Source organism: Emys orbicularis, chromosome 5 (genome assembly GCF_028017835.1).
Source record: "Emys orbicularis isolate rEmyOrb1 chromosome 5, rEmyOrb1.hap1, whole genome shotgun sequence".
Classification (NCBI taxonomy): Eukaryota; Metazoa; Chordata; order Testudines; family Emydidae; genus Emys; species Emys orbicularis.
This window is the reverse complement of record NC_088687.1, coordinates 96060087-96079041: the sequence shown is the minus strand read 5'-3', so window position 1 is coordinate 96079041 and position 18955 is coordinate 96060087. Positions and strand designations below refer to the sequence as shown.

Genomic DNA, 18955 nt, shown 5'->3' with positions numbered 1-18955 from the left:
TCCCAGGATGAAGTGGCTTGTTCACACTTTTGTATTAAGGTTCCTAACTCTGAACACCTGTTTTATAGCAAATCAGACTCTAAGTATCGACAATGGCATTGCTGATGTTTTGTCTTGCTTCCAGAAGGTCGAGTTTTAAGCCTCTATGCCAGGAGCTACTGTGGATTCTAAGGTTGTGTTATATTTTGGAAACTTGAGGCCTGACAGCACTGAGACTAGGAGGAATATCAGTAGCCCTTAGGGCATGGTGAACATAAAATGTTAGGCTCTCTAACGTCTCATTATTTTCTCGGCTCAAGATGGTTTCCTTCAAAAAAGCATGTATTTTCTGTGGCCTTAATTCAGTTATAGCAAGCCATTCCACTATATCTGTGCAGCCAAAAGGTGTTTCATTTTGTACCAGTATGGCTAGCTTCCTCAAAAAATGTAGGGGTTTCATATTGTGCATGCTAGCCAAAAATTGTCAGTGACTGAGAATCCACCATGACTCTTGGTAAATTGTTCCAATAGTTAATTATTCTCACTGTTAAAATTTATACCTTATTTCCAGACTGTATTTGTCTAGCTTCAACTTCCAAGCACGGGCGTATGGTATACCTTTTTCTGCTAGATTGAAGAACCCATTATTCAATATTTGTTCCCCATGTACATACTTAGAGTCTGTAATCAAGTCACCCCTTTACCTTCCCTTTGTTAAGCTAAATAGATTGAGCTCCTTGATTCTATCACTGTAAGGCATGTTTTCTAATCCTTTAATCATTCTTGTGGCTCTTCTCTGAACCCTCTCCAATTTATCAACATCCTTCTTGAATTGTGACCACCAGAACTGGACACCGTATTCCAACAGCAGTCGCAATAGTGCCAAACAAAGAGGTAAAATAACCCCTCTCCTCCTACTCAGGATTCCTTTATGGTAGAGGACCACATAGAAGTCAGTATATAAGAAGTAAAATGCTGTATCTACACAAAATCCCCCAGATCCTATTTCTTGGTCCTTTTAAATAACTGACTGACTTTCAATTATGGTCCAATGAATATCAAATAGTTTTGTTTTCCCTACAAGAGTTTGCTATGGCTAAGCAGCTGTGACTTAGTGTTATTGTGCCCCATCGAAAATCTTTTTTTATTTAATTCAGAGGTGACTCAATGTTGTTTTAAAAATTAGTATTCAAAAGTGAAGGATACTTAACTTCTCAAACCGAAAATAGTGGTGACTGATGTTTTGTAGTCTTTGTAGGAATAGGTTTATTTTTAAAGCCGGTAATATTTGCATAGGATGCAATTACTCAAGAAATAAGGTAGCACTCAATGTGAGTAATGGTTGTAGAACATGGCCCATAGATTATAAATGCAAGCTTACATTCAAGATGGTCTTCTTACTTTATAGTTAACCTTTCCTAAGGAGCTATTCAAACCATGGCATCAGTTATTTGTTTTTCTTGAAAATAATCCAAGTGAAATCTACTTTAACTTGTTGTATTTCTATCGACTGCTGCTTTTCTTTAAAAGGAAGACAACCCTGTAAGTTTAACACATACCATATTTTAAAATGTATGCACAATTGTAAGTAAAATCTGTAATGTCCTAACAAAAAATAAAAATAAATAAATTAAAAAAGGGGACGTGCCTTTTATAACTATTAAACAAGAGTTAGTTTAGAGATTGCCACCTGCCACACAGAAATCAGAGAGCTGTTCTAAATTAAGCCCATTCATTTCATTTCTCATTTTTACGACATCCAAATTTTCAGAATGTCTTCCCTTTCTGCCTCTTTTCCCCCATCACATATCAGCAGACTATGTAGGCTATGATGCACCATAATATGATTTCTTTGTAGCTTGTAACTCCAGACAAATTTAAACTGTATGAAGTGGCCTTAATGGATCATTTTATGAACCTCCGCACTCCCTCTAACAGCTAGCTCACAACTATGCTTCAGTCAGGAGAGCAAGAAATTAGGGTCCAATGTCATCAGGTGCTGGTTATTCTCAATGCCCATCAATATCAAGGGGAGTTGTAAGAGATTAGAACCTTGTAAAATCCAACCCTTTGTTTCTTTCAAAGTTTAATTATTTAGGTGGCCCATAAACCAGTTTACGGCCCTTAAAAAGGATTCCCAATTGCCACTCTTTCTCTCCTCTGTGATATGACCCAGTCACTTAGTAAGTAGGAGCCTCAGGTTTGTTCTGAAAGACAAATTTTCTCAATAGCAGCTGACATCACTGCTTCCACTTCATATGAGAAGAACATTCGCTACAAAGCATCTTCCTGATAGGTTCACAAATGTGCCATTATTTCTGGCAAGTAAGGGATAGAAGCAGGAGCGGCGCCAGGGTTTTTGGCGCCGTAGGCGGGGGTCCTTCCGCGCTCCCGGTCGTCGTCGGCAATTCTGTGGCGGGGGGGTCTTTCCGCGCTCCCGGTCTTCGGGGCACTTCGGCGGCGGGTCCCGGAGCGAGTGAAGGACCCGCCGCAGAATTGCCGCCGAAGACCCAGAGCGCGGAAGGACCCCCCACCGCTGAATTGCCGCCAACGGCGGCAAAATGCCGCCCCCCCAAATCCTGGTGCCCTAGGCGACCGCCTAGGTCGCCTAAATGGAAGCGCCGGCCCTGGATAGCAGAACAACCAACAAGAAGCATACGCATATAAAAGAATGCGAAAGCTTTGAGAGAAATATATTCCTTATTTCTGCAGTGAGATTTTAAACTAAGCATGACTTTTGTGTATTGAGTTTAAAAGCCTGCTGTTATATCTACTTTAACATAATTTTGCCAGATAGTCATATTAATTTGCACCTCCTTATTCATTATTTACATTGCCTTTTCTTCTCTGCGTACAGATTAATAAAATTTCACAGCCCAGTTTTTCAAGGGTGACTAGTGATTTGGGGTACCTTACTTTAGACACCTTAGAGGGGCCTGATTTTCAGGGAGTGAATGCTCAGCATTTTCTGAAAATCAGCTCGTTAAAGTATCTCAAGTAGGATACCTCAGATTACTAGAATATAGCTGTACTGCCCCAGTGGCCTCATACTGGATTCCAGACTTATTTTACATCAGAACTAGGAAGATGAGAGCAGCCTATCCAGAAGTCTGCATTAGGATAAGGAGAAAGTCAGAAGGTTGATACATGTATATTTAGCAGGGTGAATGGAAATATTTTATATCAGCTCAATACGATGTGTGTACATACGTGTGTGTACCTGCCTCATCTTATGAAAATAATTGAAAATAGCAGCAGTAATAGAACATTTTACTACAAGTTTTCAATAAGAAATGAAATGCTTTGCCTGCAAACTGGAGCCAAAATGTTCCCAATTTTCTAATGGACGAGGTAACCAAAGTTAAGCAGAGAAAGTTAATTTCAGCAATAGAATGTAAAGTTCCAAATAACACACTGGAATTCTCCATTCATGCTTCAAGCATCTATTATTCTTTCTAGGGCACCAAGGTGTAGTATGTGAGCACAGACAAATGAAGCTTTAAAAGATTTTGTCCTTTTCATTACAAAAAGGCTTTTTTTCATAGCTTAAAAAACATAAATCTAGAACTGGTGAAAGATACCAGATTGACAGCACTGGAAACTGATCTGATCTGAATTTGAATTAATGACCTGGATGTAGCCTCTCCCCAAATGCCAGAGCAGATTACATTATTCTGACATCACACACACTTTAAGGATGCCCTTAGAATTACCTATTTATTTCTAGACAGCCTGGAAAATAAGTCTACTTGTGTCATCAGTGTGCTTTAAACTAAAGCTGTTCTTATTGCTCTAGGAAAACAGAATAATAAATCATAATCAGAATAATCTGAAAGGATGCTGGAGACAGTTTTGCTGGTTTATAGATGTCCCAGACATTAGACCTGACCAATAACATTGGGTCTGATTCTCCTCGCACATATACTAGTTTTACACTAGTGTAATTTCATTGATTTTAGTGGTTTATGCTGCTTAAGTAAGATCAGAATCAGGCCCCCTTTGCCTGGGCATTTTGCAGTACAATTTCAGTATGTATTATGTAGACACTTTCTTCTAAGGAAGAGATTGAGTATGACACACAAACACACCTACCTTTTTTCATCTACTTTCTCATTTAATAGTGAAAATCTATAAAGGATTCAGATGGAATGCTAAACACCAGAAAATGAACTGGGAGGTATCAGATTTCCTAATTGTCAGACTTACATGATCTTAATCCACTTCAGCCTGTTCTTAGTTTAAAGATTGACAACTAAGTCTTGGGATCGATCACCACATTCATTAGTTTTTTATTCTGGCCACCCATCCTAAGCACAATGAGAAGACCAGACATTATGGGTCTTGTTGCAAATCATCCTCCACAGTCTGAAATGAATATAGAGATTCAATTTGACTTGAATTTGTCAGAGGCAGAGCTGTTAGCTAGATACATATTCAGTTTTATTTCCAGACATCCTGTTTCAATTGTATGGTATTTCTTTAGATTGATTGATTTTTTAATAGGGAAAGAGCTAATAATTTTGTATATTTTACCATCTTTCTGCAACTGGTAAAAAATGCACATTCTTTAGTCTCCCTAAGAGAAGTAAAACACTGTTTCATGGATACATACTTCAAGTAAAAAAGGCAGGCAGTATCAGCCAGCACTGAAATAAGAGATATAGTTATGCTGCTAAACCATTGAATACATTTCAATAAAAAAAAATTCTTTACTGGCAAAAAAAAAACCCCAAAAGTACACAAGCAACTACAACGCTACAGTACTGTACACAATAAAAGCAAAGTTATATAATGTGTTATCCGAACACTCTTCTTTCTCTCTCATCATAGGTATGATTTAATTGCCGGCATGTCAACTTTGTTGTGAAGGTAACAAAGAACTAGCTTTTTTTAAATTGTTGCTCTCTAATAAATCATTAATTTGTTAATTCCATACCAAACATGCAGTTAATTAATGGATTGAATAACTAAAAAATTAAGTATAGCTGCAAATCTATCTTCAATGAAATATGATTGTGGTTCTGAAATTATGTGTATTTAAAGTTAATAACAAAACACTTAGATTGTATTGGTGACGGGGAGGGGATTTTGTAGCCTGTTCAGAAAGTTTTATTGCTACTTGTAAATTAACTTTCTCCTGAAAATAGATATTAGGTTTATAAATTGGTGTGTGTTATGTAAGGGAGCAATATGTTGTGCCACTTAGAAATATTTAAATATATTTATTTCATACATACACACACACACACACACACACATATATATAAATATATTTTAAAACTTATCATTAAGTGCTTGTAAGAGTGACTATTGAAAACAATCAATATAATGTATGTCCAAGGCAGCAAGTATATCAAAAATTAATTTTCAAAGCCTCAAAAATTTCCCCCTAATTACTTTTTAATGATTTTTAAACATAAACAATCAAAATCAGGTATTCTCTGCAACTGAAGCAGCATAGCAGAACTGAAAAAAAGCATAATTTACTTACAGTTTTAAGTGGATGTTCTAAGACATTTGTTTACATTCTAGAAGTAGACTGGACTGTGAGTTTATAGTGCTTATTTGTATCATCTTGTTAAAATACAAGTATATTTCAGCTTGCTTCTCTTTAGTTAAGACTAGTACTCACCTACAAAGGTAAGCAGGAACACCAATAGGAGGATGAGAGCACAGATGCATGGAATCAGTATTAGTAGCAAAAGTCGAAGGTATTTGGCAGAAGCCAGCTTCTGAGAGCAACCATCCCCCATATTATCTTCATCTGTTCCTAAGACCTGAAACACAGAAGAGTACAGTTTTATCATTCTGATGTAACTCAGTAACTCCAATGAGTTATATTTCAAAACTAGTGTTATCTGATACACATAACAGCAGAAATATATGCCATAAATATATTTAGGTCATGAATGAAAGGTAATATAAAAATTTTAACTGGCCTGTCAACAAATAAACAGTACACATAAGTTACATGTTTAGCTCATCCTTCAATGTGTCAGACTGTGTCCACCACTAGCATTTCAGAAACTTGTTTGCTGAACTTTTTAAATGGTTAGGCTGAGTGAAAGTCATTGCGTTTTGAGAGACATAAAATACATACGAAATTTTAAACAATAGGGGCTAAATTCTGCCCACCTTTACCCAGATGTGTAGAAAGTAGTCCATTTAAAAAACAGTTATTAATGACTGCATAATTGACTCCATCTTTTCAAGGATATATTATTAAGGAATCTGTCAGTCTATTATAAATCCTGTTTTAAATAATAATACTCAGCTCTTAAGCACCATGATGCTTTTTCATCTTCAACACACTTTACAAACTGTAACTTATTTTTCCTCACAGCACATTCTGAAGCTGATAAATATTATTTCCACTTTACAAATGGGGACATGAAGGACTAGGGAGCTTACGTTGAATTTTCTGAACTCGGTGGAACTATTCAATGTGCATAAAGTTAAACATGTGCAAAAGTCTTTGAAGGATCATGTTTCAGAATGCATGATGTACACAGAAAAAAGTCCTTATATGCCAGAACTGTATTCAGGCCTATGCTTCAATCTACTAGAAAAATACTGTCCATTTTAAACAGAGACAAAACAAAATTATGAACATATGTTTAACAGGAAGAGTGGATTTGTTGTCATTCAATTTTTGTAAAAGTACATACACAATCCCGGTTTTAAAAAAATGTAAAAGTCTACATTGGTTTTTGCTTGAAAGACTCTAGGGTGAACAATATGCATTTGATAAGGTCATAGGATGGTGAAGTTATTAATTTCAGACTGCGTCTCCCCTAAATCTGTTTTATCAGTTGAGTGATATGAGCAATTATCTAAGTTCTTTGTCAGGAAAATCAGTCATACTGAAGATTGTCCCTTTTGCACTAGATAGAGGGAGACATGACAGGATACAAGAGTACAAATACACCCATTACCATGACAGCATCTTACCCCAAACACATGAAAAGGGACTTTGGGAAGCTGAAATCCATAACCTATGGCTGGGATCTTTGCCCACGATATAAATGCCAATGGTTAAGTGTTCTCCCACTGGTAGTTTCGGTTATAAATGTCTTTTTGTGGAGAACAGATTGTCTGACATAAACCGAAGTTTGACTGCTGCTTAAGAAACTGTTTCTTAACACAGAGGTCTTACTTATTTACCTCCTAGGCTTAGCCCTCCCTTTTATGGAGGTGGCTGAGAAGATTGTAGATGACAAGTATCTAGAATAGAATTCTTTGGCATCATCCCATCTGTCCGGTCCTAGAATGGCACAAACAATACTAGTATGCAAGATGGATGCGAGACAACTCTCCATCCAGATAACATAGGAGCTGTCATCTGTTTTTGATACTATTGATTATGAGTTGCGGTTGACCCAACTGTATGGACAGGAGGAAATTACCAGGATTTCATTACTGTGATTCCATTTATTTCTTTTGAACATCATTGGGTAATGTTACTCATCTGCATCGAGAACCCTCCAGTATGGGATCCCACACAGATTTCTTGTGTCACTATTGCGTTCAATGTAAAGATAAAGTAACACTGAAAACTGATATGGCAGCACCATAGCCTGAGCTATTAGCAGTAACTCATGATACCCAAATATGCATTGCTACCTCTTCTTATCACAGTTATTCAGTCTCAGAACAGATGCATTGTCTGGCTCAGGTTGCAGGTCAAGCTACAGATGGAGGAGATATTGCTTTCATGACAAGGAGAGCATTTGAAGCGGTCACTTTGGGGCCAGGGTACTGCTAGCTTTTGATATGGTTTTCCCGAGTGAGCCTACAGGACTCCCAACTTAGAGACCACAACAAACTGAATATGGAAACCAATGTTTCATCAGTTGTCAGGAGTACTTTTTTAACCCTCAAAATATTCAGAAGTTGCAATCTTATTTCTGGACTAAGACCAGAACTCAGGCTTTTGTGACCTCTCAGCTAAATTACTGCAATGCACTCTTTAGGTTGTAGCTACTGCACAGTATGCACAAGATTCTTCACCAATGAGAGTCCATGAGCAGAACTTGCTGCCTAATGTTCAGCAAGTGCACTTCAAAGTTAATCATTTCAGTTTTTAGGTCCCAGGCAAAGCCAATTGAAATCATCCTGGTTAATAACCCTTGATGAACACCTATTCTCCATGAACGTATTTAGTTCTTTTTTGAACCCTGTTATAGTTTTGGCCTTCACAATATCATCCCCTGGCAAAGAGGAAATAGTATTCCAATAGTAATAAAATCCTTCACTGCAGGCTATTCCAGGAGATAAAGGACCTTCCCCGTATAGCTAACAATGGTGGGGACTATTGCCCAATCGCTAAAAATAACTGGCAGTCAGTGTAAATGCTGACCCATGGCAGTACCAAATGCTTGGCTTAAGAATAATGGAGATATGATATCAGACACCATAACAAAGTTTTGTAGTCATGTAAAGAACTGAGAAAACAGCCAGCAGTGTAGGACCATCAATTTCCTTTACTAATTTTCAATTTTCTTCCATGTGGGGAAAAGGAGATTTAACATTGGTCCTACATGAGATCTTAATTCTTTATTCTGTGCTGTGTGGCATATAATTGAGAATATGAGAATAGAGTTGCAGCCACCATAGTAGAGTGTCCTGAAGAGTCATGTAAGGAGAGATCTAAAACATGTTATGACATACCTGTCTCGCCAGTGCAGACAGTGAACTTCCAAAAGCCCTTCACCATGTATTCCTCAGTCTCTGTGAGAGACATTTTCCAGAGTGCTACTGACATAATTTATGTGAGCCATCTTATGCAAGAATCTGTGTACTAGAGATGTATCACATGAATCAGAAACATTTAAAAGCATGACCAGTAATGGTCAAAATGGTTATAAAGAAGATTTTAAATGTTTTGGATTTAATAGTTTTTGTATCTATCTATAGTCAATACATATTTTAGATATTTTCTTTACTACAATTCAGTTGCTAAATGCAACCAAAATAAATCCTAACTATTTCACTGACAATCTACTTTCACAGATGTTAATGTGATATTAAGGAATTATTAGATATAAATTTGCATCCAATGACTGCTCAGGAATTGAATGCTGAATTGTGGAAGAGATGATTTTATAAAAGACCCTTAATCGCTAGCATAGTGATAACAGCAAAGCAAATATTTATAAAACAACTAAAAGGACTGTTCTGTTTTTCCTCTTGCAGAAGGAGTTCTTATTACTCAAGCAGAAACACTAGACTAACTTAACATTACCATCAGTGAATCATCAGAAATAAACTCAACAAATTTGTTTTCTTTCAGTTGAGCATCTTTATGTTTTTTACTCACCCACATCTATGGAAAATGTGAAATAACTAGAGGTTGTTCTGATAGAGGGCCATTCTCTATCACAAATGAGAACTTAAGGGTATTGATTAAAAAGACTGGGCCTTTTCAGCTTGGAAAAGAGACAACTAAGAGGAGATATGATAGGTCTATAAAATCATGAATGATGTGGAGAAAGTGAATAAGGAAATGTTATTTACTCCTCCACATAACACAAGAACCAGGGGTCACTCAATTAAATTAATAGGCAGCAGGTTTAAAACAAACAAAAGGAAGTACTTCTTCACACAACACACAGTCAACCTGTGGAAATTATTACCCGGGGATGGTGTGAAGGCCAAAACTATAACAAGGGTCAAAAAAGAATTGGATAAGTTCATGGAGGATAGATCCATCAATGGTTATTAGCCAAGATGGCCAAGGATGCAACCCCATGTTCTGGGTATCCCTAACCTCTGACTGCCAAAAGCTGGGAGTGGATGATGGGGATGGATCACACAATAATTGCATGTTCTATTCATTCCATCTGAAGCACCTGGCATTGGCCACTGTCGGAAGACAATATACTGAGCTAGATGGAGCATTGGTCTGACCCAGTATGGCTGTTTTTATGTTCTTATGTCCTATAGAGCTAATTATAAAAGCATTCCACTTGCTATATTATAGAATCCCTGATGTCATTCTCTTCCCTGCCACCACCGAAACTTTGGTATGGGCTAGGAATTAGAATCATAGAATCAGAAGGTCAGAAGGAAATACAAGGGTCATCTAGTCTAACCCCCTGCCAAGATGCAGGATTTGTTGTGTCTAAACCATCCAAGACAGATGGCTATCCAGCCTCCTTTTGAAAACCTCCAGCAAAGGAGCTTCCACGGCCTACCTAGGCAATCTAGTCAATTCATGCACCAAAGTTTGAGATAGTGTCCTAAAGTAATACTTTTGACTACTTGATCCTCAAGAATAAATGCCACCCCATCACAACAGGGGGTATATGTCTGATAGAACCAACAGGGGAAAGGCAAACCCTGGAGTCCTGAGAGAAGGGGTCAAGGGAGGGGCAAGCTTGACTGCTCAGGGCCTTCCCACTCAGAATACACATGGAGATCCTGTCATTGGCTAGGTTGAGGGAGGGAAAGACTTGATGGTCTTTCACACCATCCTCCCTTTATTTCTGTATGTGAAGCCTTCAGGGCATACAGCAGCCATTCTGCTGCCATTGCTGCCTGCTACCCCATCCTTCCTACCCTATAATGGATGTATGACTTGAACTGTGTTTCTAGGCTGCGGTGGGTCTGATCAATAGTTTCTGAGGCTAGGTCTACACTACCCGCCTGAATCGGCGGGTAGAAATCGATCTCCCGGGGATCAAATTATCACGTCTCGTCGGGACGCGACAATCGATCCCCGAATCGACGCTCTTACTCCACCAGCGGAGGTGGGAGTAAGCGCCGTCGACTGGGAGCCGCGGAGGTCGATTTTGCCGCCGTCCTCACAGCGGGGTAAGTCGGCTCCGATACGTCGAATTCAGCTACGCTATTCGCGTAGCTGAATTTGCGTATCTTAAATCGACACCCCCCCGTAGTGAAGACCTGCCCTGAGAATCAAGAAGGAATGTTTCCTTCAGGGCAAAATTGACAAGGTGTCCAATGGTTTTCTTCACCTTCCTTGCACCATCCTGGAGGCCTGGCTTTAAATTAACAAGGAGTAAAGATGGGAGATTTAAAAGCTGTACATTTATAAGTGCATTAGTAATTTCTTTTCAATTTGTGGTAAGTGTCCACTGATGTCAAGAGGCTAAAAGATAAACATGAGTAAGAGAGCCAAAAGATAATTATTGGAACATGCTGGCCCGTAGAAAGACCTTAACTCTTCATAGACTGAGCTACTCTTCATGTTTACCCTCATTCCCCCTTCTGAGAAAAGGGTGAGAAGCCTGGGGGATAGGCCGAATCCTAGCGGTGAGGACGAAGGGGGCTGACCCTGAATCTTGGTTATTTGACAGGGAGAGCACTTAACACTACACTGGACCCTAGCTCAGTGGTTTGAGCATTGGCCTACTAAACCCAGGGTTGTGAGTTCAATCCTTGAGGCAGCCACTTAGGGATCTAGGGCAAAATCAGTACTTGGTCCTGCTAGTGAAGGCAAGGGGCTGGACTCAATGACCTTTTGGGGTCCCTTCCAGCTCTATGAGATAGGTATATCTCAAATAAACGCCTGGTGTTTGGCTTGATGTCTCTCCCCTCACTGCAGCTAATAAAGTTGCAGTCTTCCCTTTAAAATTCATCGCCATGTCTATGTTTATTTCTCCAGCATGTCCTGATCAAAGTTATGTTGTTTAACTATTGCTGACCTGGTGGACAGGGTGTTGTAACAAGAATTAGTACTGTAAATGCCTCCTGTAGCATGTGAGTACATAAACTTCCCTGTATAAATAAGACTAATATAGAATCGTAATGACAATACCAGTCATAAAAAGTTGATTCAAGGAGGGTTTCTTTCAATTAAGTTATGGGCTCACTGGTAGTCTGAAAACTTAACCTTCATTTTGTGCGGTTATAAAAATCATTTTTCTTCAACATAATCAGTTTCCATATTAAAACAGGTGTCAGCTGTGAATATATAGCATGCTTAAAACATCAAACTGCAGGCTAAAACATTCTCTCCTACTGAACTGCTATTAACTGCTACTTAGCTGAGCTCCATTCTTCCTGTATTGATTGCGATAAAGGAAATAAAACTTGCAATAAGCATGAGCTAATTTTAATTCACTACAAGAAAAACCTAGTCTGATGATAGCCAAAACACTCCTTTAATCCCCACTGTACACAGCGCAGCTGGCTCTCTCAAGTGGGAGAGGCTCATTCTGTCCCATTCTGTTACTTTGCCTGCTTCTGGTCTCAGCCCGCTGTGGACCAAATGTGAGGGACAATGCACAAGAAAGATACAGAATGGGGGACACCAAAAAATCAAAATGGTGTGGGAGTCATTCCTTCAGTTGAAATATTTTTCCTGTAACCTCAGTTTCAAAATTCTTTATTTCTGATGTAAATAATTTTCAACAAATTTGTCACAGAGGTAACTTTGGGACTATGATGAGTGACATTTGAGAGGTACAGTGTTCACTATGTGTTAGAGCAGGAGTGGGCAAAATCCGGCCCGCCAGCCCTTTTAATCCGGCCCTTAAGCTCCCACTGGGGAATGGGGCCTAGGGCTTGCCCCACTCTGGCGCTCCAGCCAGGGAGCAGGATCGGGGGCTGCGCCACGCTGGTCCTGGAAGCAGCAGCATGGCCCTGCTCCGGTGCTCCAGCCAGGGAGCAGGATCGGGGGCCGCTCCACGGGTTAGAACATATGTTTGACTTCGCCATCAATTTTCCATGCTTTGTCACTTCAAGATTACATTACTGCAATGTACACTACATGGGACTACACCCAGGGCCGGATTAAGACCTTTAGAGGCCTTAAGCCCTGAAAAGATTATGGTGCCCCCCTATATGTAATTCAAAATAAAAACAATACTATACCGTAAAATAAAATTTTATTTTTCGAAATGACGCAAAACTTACATGTATGCTGAAATTAAAATAGCTTCTTTCTAGATTTTCTGATTGCAAAATTCTGAATAAGTTCATTGAAGCTGACTCGATGAAGCATGTCCGCTTACATACACAATAGGGAAAGTGAATCAAGTCTGTCCTGACACATTGTTGTTCTCTGAGGGTTTTTTATTCTTTTCAGCTGAGAAAAAGAGCGTCCTGCGGAGCAGTTAGTAATCATCAATGTTAAAAAAAATACGTAGTGCGATCTCTACATTTGGAAATACACATTGTATTCCGTCTTTCAATATTGTGTCATGAAGATCAATGTGACTGAATTTCATTTTTCCTGTTTCATTAAACTTTGTGTGCATATAACAGTGGAACTGCCGTACTTCTCCACAGAGATTAATGTTCAAGTCAACAGGGTATGAGTCAACTAGCTGAATATTGTTCGTCAGATAAGTCCATATCGTTTAGAAAGGAAAATCTACTTGATACTTCTTTGTACACTTCACCTCTCCTCTTCATATGAGCTTCAAGTGTATCAATTATAGCGTAGTAAGTAGATACGCGAAATTTGTCTCTAGGATTCAATGCTGTTTCTGTTGCACTGTATCATTTGCTTGTTTTTTCCTGATTTGCTTGCGGGACTGGGCTTCTTTGTAGTTAGTATCAGGCAAGATATCTTTTGATACATCTTCAAATCTTTCGAAATCATTCCTCAAAGTGTGTAAGTGGTCTGCTGTAACAGTTTATCTTTGGAAAGTTATTCAGTAAAAAGAAATTTTGAAACTACTAAGGGTGTGGGTGTGCGCACACACATAACTGTCTTATAATAAAGACTGGTACTGGATTCATAAGAGGAGAAAGAAAGTGAATCCTATTATAATTATAATTTCCACTTAGTATTTAGAGGCTTCCTACAGCAAATCCAGTCTCTCACAAAAATATGAATTCATGATCTGTGAAAATATTTTAAGTCAGATAGAGGAGTTCTGTAGCACATAATTGTTAAGTTTACTTACCTCCCCTCTCTGTATGTTACCTATAGAATAATGAATATTAATCAAGACGTGGACAGGATGTGCATTTGACAATCTGAAAAGGTCTGTTATCTGTGGAGGAAGCAACTGACAATGAAGAATATAATATCGAAATATACGAGGAGTCAGCCAGAGTAAAAGATCATCTGGTCGCAGTAACAAGCAATGGCCGAGCATGCATCCCAGTCCAAGAAAGGAGAAAGCAAATCACCAAAGAAAGACTTGAAAGACTTACACAGAAATCAGTGCACAGACAGTAGTGGAGAGAGATTGAATGCATTCATGATTGAAGATTAACAAACTCATGGCTTATAGAAAGATACCTCAAAAAAAAGAGATAGAGAGCCTCATTATGAGTGCACAAGAGCAGTTCTTCAGGCTTAACTACTGTTGAAACACAATTGACCAACAGAACTGTTCCCCAAACTGCAGAATGTGTTCTGAAAAGGAAGAGATGGTGGAGCATGTGCTGAGCACCTACAGGAGCCTGGCTGAGAGAGAATATATGAACAGAAACAATGAGGGCACCACGTGTCTGAATTGGAGCCTCTGTGGGAAGTATGGATTTAAACAAACCATACAGTATTATGACCTCAGAATTGTAAGTGCTATAGAGAATGAAGAGGCTAAGCTTTTATGGGATCTGGCAACTGTCACAGACTGAATGGTGCAGGTAAATGGGCCGGACATAGTTGTTGAAAAGAAGACAAACAAGGCTATGTTAATTGATATTGACATACCAGCAGACAGAAACATCAAAAAGAAACAAGAAGAGAAGATAGTGAAGTATGAAGAACTTTGCCATGAAGTGGAATGGCTGTGGAAAACTAGAAAAAAAGACCATCCCTATGGGTGTGAAAGAGCAGCTCAAGAACACATTAGGCGTCAAGACATCACGATCAGTGACTTGCAGAAAACAGCGCTCTTAGGCACCGTGAGAATTTTAAGACAAGTCAAAGGAGAATTTGAGCACCTAAAATGCTGGAATTCTGCAGAGGGTTTAACAAAATTCCTGACTACCCAAATCTTTGAAGTCCATTTGTGATCAGGATTTATTGGTGACTCAAGGGAATAAATTTTAAACAGTAGTTTTCCCCTTTTTATGCTTAAAGATCTTGTATGTTCTGAGGGTTAAAAAGGAAAAAAAATCTCCATGATGTAATACTGAGAGATAACAAAGATTTGGCCAGATAAATATATGGATGGGAGACCTCCAAGGAAAAAAAGAAAAGAGGAGCCTGTAGAATATTTTTATGCACCAGATTATAGCTACTATTTTATCTCTGTGAACCTCTTCCAATATTTCTTATTAGCGGGGCTTGAAAAATCCACTCACCCCACCACCAGCAGAGTGGGAAGGTTTCCCTGAAGAACATGGGAGTCTAAGTCATCAATAATGCAGAAGTTATGCCATTAAAAAAAAACTACCTATGCCTTATGGTTGCAAAGATAAGCTTTCAAATGAGAACTGATTGTAAACTATTGCCCTGTCTTCCTGAATCTGGAGAGACAGCTCCAGTACCTTACCGGTTGTCCATACTTCTGCCTAGTAGATGCAGAGTAACATTAACAAGACTTTAGTCAGCTTCACTAATACTATTCAAAATTATGTAGGCAGCAGTGAAACTGTCAAGATTCATGTCACTTTTCTGCTTCTGCTCCTTGGGAATTTGATGAGCAGAGGCAAGTAGTAGAGCTATTAACACAAGAAAACAGAGTCTGGAAGCAAAAAGAAGTAGCAGAGATTTCTTAACACTCCCCACTTGCAGCAGCCAAGAGACTCCAGGCAAGAGACAGATTAGCAGAGACCCTCCTCCATTTTGTGCAGCTAGGACAATTTGAAGGGAAAGAAGAGACAGCAAGTTGCCCTCTGCCCTTAGGATTACAGCTTTAAACATATTAGACACCAACCCGCTTGTGAGGTTGCACCCCATAAGGCTTCATGGGAATATGCTTATGAATGTATATATGATATAACTGGAATATGTTTTATGCTACATATGCCATGTAACATATTTATGTAAAGGTTATGATCTACTGAATATATTCATCCTATTTCTATGCACGTGTCATTGTTGTATTCGAAGTTATGAATATTGGCTGTGTATTTGCTTGATTTCTAAGTAGCCTTCAGCTTTTTGAGAAAGGAATGTGCAACGTAAGTGCCCAATCAAAAAACACTTAAAGGACAATGAATCTTGGAAGGCTCCAATCCACATAAGAAGTCTACCTGAGGACGTTCAGGGTAGCATGTAAACAATGGCTGCTGCCTGTAAAAACTGAGTCATGCATGGACATGTGACTTGCCCATGTGACTCCAAAACTCCATCATCTTTGCGTAGGAAAGAGGAGGGGGTCTCCACCCACAAGAGAAAGTCTATTTAAACTCCTGGGAGACCCCTTGATTTTGTCTTCAGCTGGCTCAAGAGATAGCCTCTCCACCCCCCAAGGATACCTGAAAGAAACTGGAACAAAGGACAGTAACTACGGGTGGTCTGAGTGATTGCTGGACCCAGACTACAAGGAAACTAGTCTGTAAAAGGAAGCTTACTGGAACACCATGGAGGGCGAGATTTTGTCTGTATTCAGTTTTCTTACTGTATTAGACTCAGACTTGCGTGTTTTATTTTATTTTGCTTGGTAATTCACTTTGTTCTGTCTGTTACTACTTGGAACCACTTAAATCCTACTTTCTGTATTTAATAAAAATCACTTTTTACTTATTAATTAACCCAGAGTATGCATTAATACCTGGGGGGGTGACAAACACCCGTACATATCTCTCTATCAGTGTTATAGAGGGTGAACAATTTATGAGTTTACAGATTTATTTGGGGTTTGGACCCCATTGGGAGTTGGGCATCTGAGTGTTAAAGACAGGAACACTTCTCAAGTTGCTTTCAGTTAAGTCTGCAGCTTTGGGGCACATGGTTCAGACCTTGGGTATGTGTTGGAGCAGACTGGCGTGTCTGGCTCAACAAGACTGGAGGTGCTGGAGTTCTAAGCTGGCAGGGAAAGCAGGGGCAGAAGTAGTCTTGGCACATCAGTCGGCAGCCCCAAGGGGGTTTCTGTGATCCAACCCATCACAATATTAGACACCAACCAGCTAGCTATATGAATACAATAATTTATCATGTTTAAATTCAGGGAAATCCAACATCTCAAAGGAGAGATGGGTTGAACATTTGTCAGGAAGGGTAGGTGCAAGACTGTACTAAGAGGAAGAAATCATCTTTGGGACATTTGTCCCTTAATACTTTATGGGTTTTTTTAAGAAGATCTAAGAAAAATATGTAAGTACTACTCCCCCTGCCGTAAAGTTTTGTTAATGCAAAATTAAAATTTAGGATTCAAGTATGACTTTTCTGAGTTGATACATTAGCTTTGCACTAATGATTTTTCTTTAGAGAGAATTATGAGACATTATTCTACAGGGATGGGGCGGGCAGTAGTAACATCTGCTGTCTAAAAGGAGGGCTCTTATTTAGAGTCAAAGTGACAGTTTTACTATCTCAAGGTAGTAGAATCCCTATTATAGCCCTATTCCCATAGAGGAAATGTTGCTAACTCATTAACTGTAAAACTGAGATAGGTGAATAATTCACTTTTCATTAGGATCCTCCATTCAGAAATATTTAGACCTTGATCATTTTACTTCAGTGGAAGGACAAGAAAGAAAGGAAAGGAAGTTTTTTAAACTACAAGGATACCTTGACAGAAGTAATTAAGAGAGGTGACTAGTGAGCAAATCTATTTTCTGTTTCATGAGTCAGGTAATAATGAGCTGCTAAACGAAGCTCAAGGTTAAATGGGTTAATAATGCACTTATGTTCTTGTAATTTTTTTTAAAATTGACACTTTGATATTATATTGAAGTCTTAATGTTGATATAGGATCCCCAGGAGAAAAAACATCTGCCCAAAGTCACCTGAATGGCATTACAAGGCTTACAAGCCCATCAATATAAGTTTCCAGAAAAATTCAACAAATCAGTCTCTCAATAAAGAAAGATCTTACTGCAGTTATGGCTTGAGTCAGGAAGTAAAAAACTATCTGATTTGAATTTCAGCCATAGAAAACATTTTTTCCTCCCTTTCACATTTTCTCTGGGATCTACAAACAGCCCACACAAAACCCCTACCATATGATGAGGAGGAAGCAAAAGAAAACCATCTGGGCACTTAACCCTTCCAGACTGCTATCAACCGAAAGCCTAGATACTCTGATTTCATTGGAGTAGGGGGTGTTAATTTCTGAACAGTTGCAATATTGTCTTCATCATGGCCTTTTACTTCAGCTTGGCATGCTTCAGATCTCTTATCTAAATGTACACCTATATTAATGCCAGTACAGAACAATTCAACAGCAACAGACCTGAACTGAACACTTCAGTAATGTTTTTATGAATGATATGCATGGCAGCAACTTATTTGACTTGGTATTGTTACCCAGTGGATGTAGACGGGTTAAGAAGCTGCTCCTGGGTAAGAGTAGGAGATATGAGGTGCTTGTGTGGGTCACATAACTGTCTGGGGTGATATGAATGGGCCACTAAGGATTGGCTGCAACCAACACATATCAATGGACCATCTGGAAAGATAACAGGAACCCCATTGACTGAACAATTGAGACTTAGCAAGGCGAAGCTCCAGCAGGCGCAACTGGTAAACTCAGCATGGAATGCAGCAGGAGGACAATGGAACGAGATGACAGGAAGCGATGATAAGAACTGGCCTCACAAAGACACAGAAGCTCTCATGTAGAAAGACAGACATGGAGCCAAGATGGTTTCATGGAGCCAAGATGGTTTCTACAGCAGGTTGTCTGGGTGAAGCCCTGACACTGGTCAGTCTGTACTGTCTTAACCTTTGCTTCTCTATGCTAACCTAAGGACCTCCCAATGCTGTATCCCAGTTGACTATTAAAACCTACTCTGTTTTGAAAATGCTGCCTGGTGTCTCTAAAAATATTTACTTGCCAAAGTGCACTGGCCCCTGAGGGGAGTTAATGGCTTTGAACAGGAGTCTACCTCATTTGGACTTGCTGGGCAGAGCTCACTATGAGAACAGGAATGCTGGAGC

The 18955-nt window shown here is 39.2% G+C and overlaps 1 protein-coding gene across 1 annotated transcript in view; it reads right to left on the bottom strand.

The window, feature by feature from the left end:
- Positions 1-18955, bottom strand: part of CORIN (corin, serine peptidase) — a 274936-nt gene that overhangs the window by 231748 nt on the left and 24233 nt on the right. The window contains exon 2 of the mRNA XM_065405296.1: positions 5612-5756. Coding sequence (XP_065261368.1) covers positions 5612-5756 — 145 coding nt within the window. The remainder of the gene's footprint in view (positions 1-5611; positions 5757-18955) is intronic.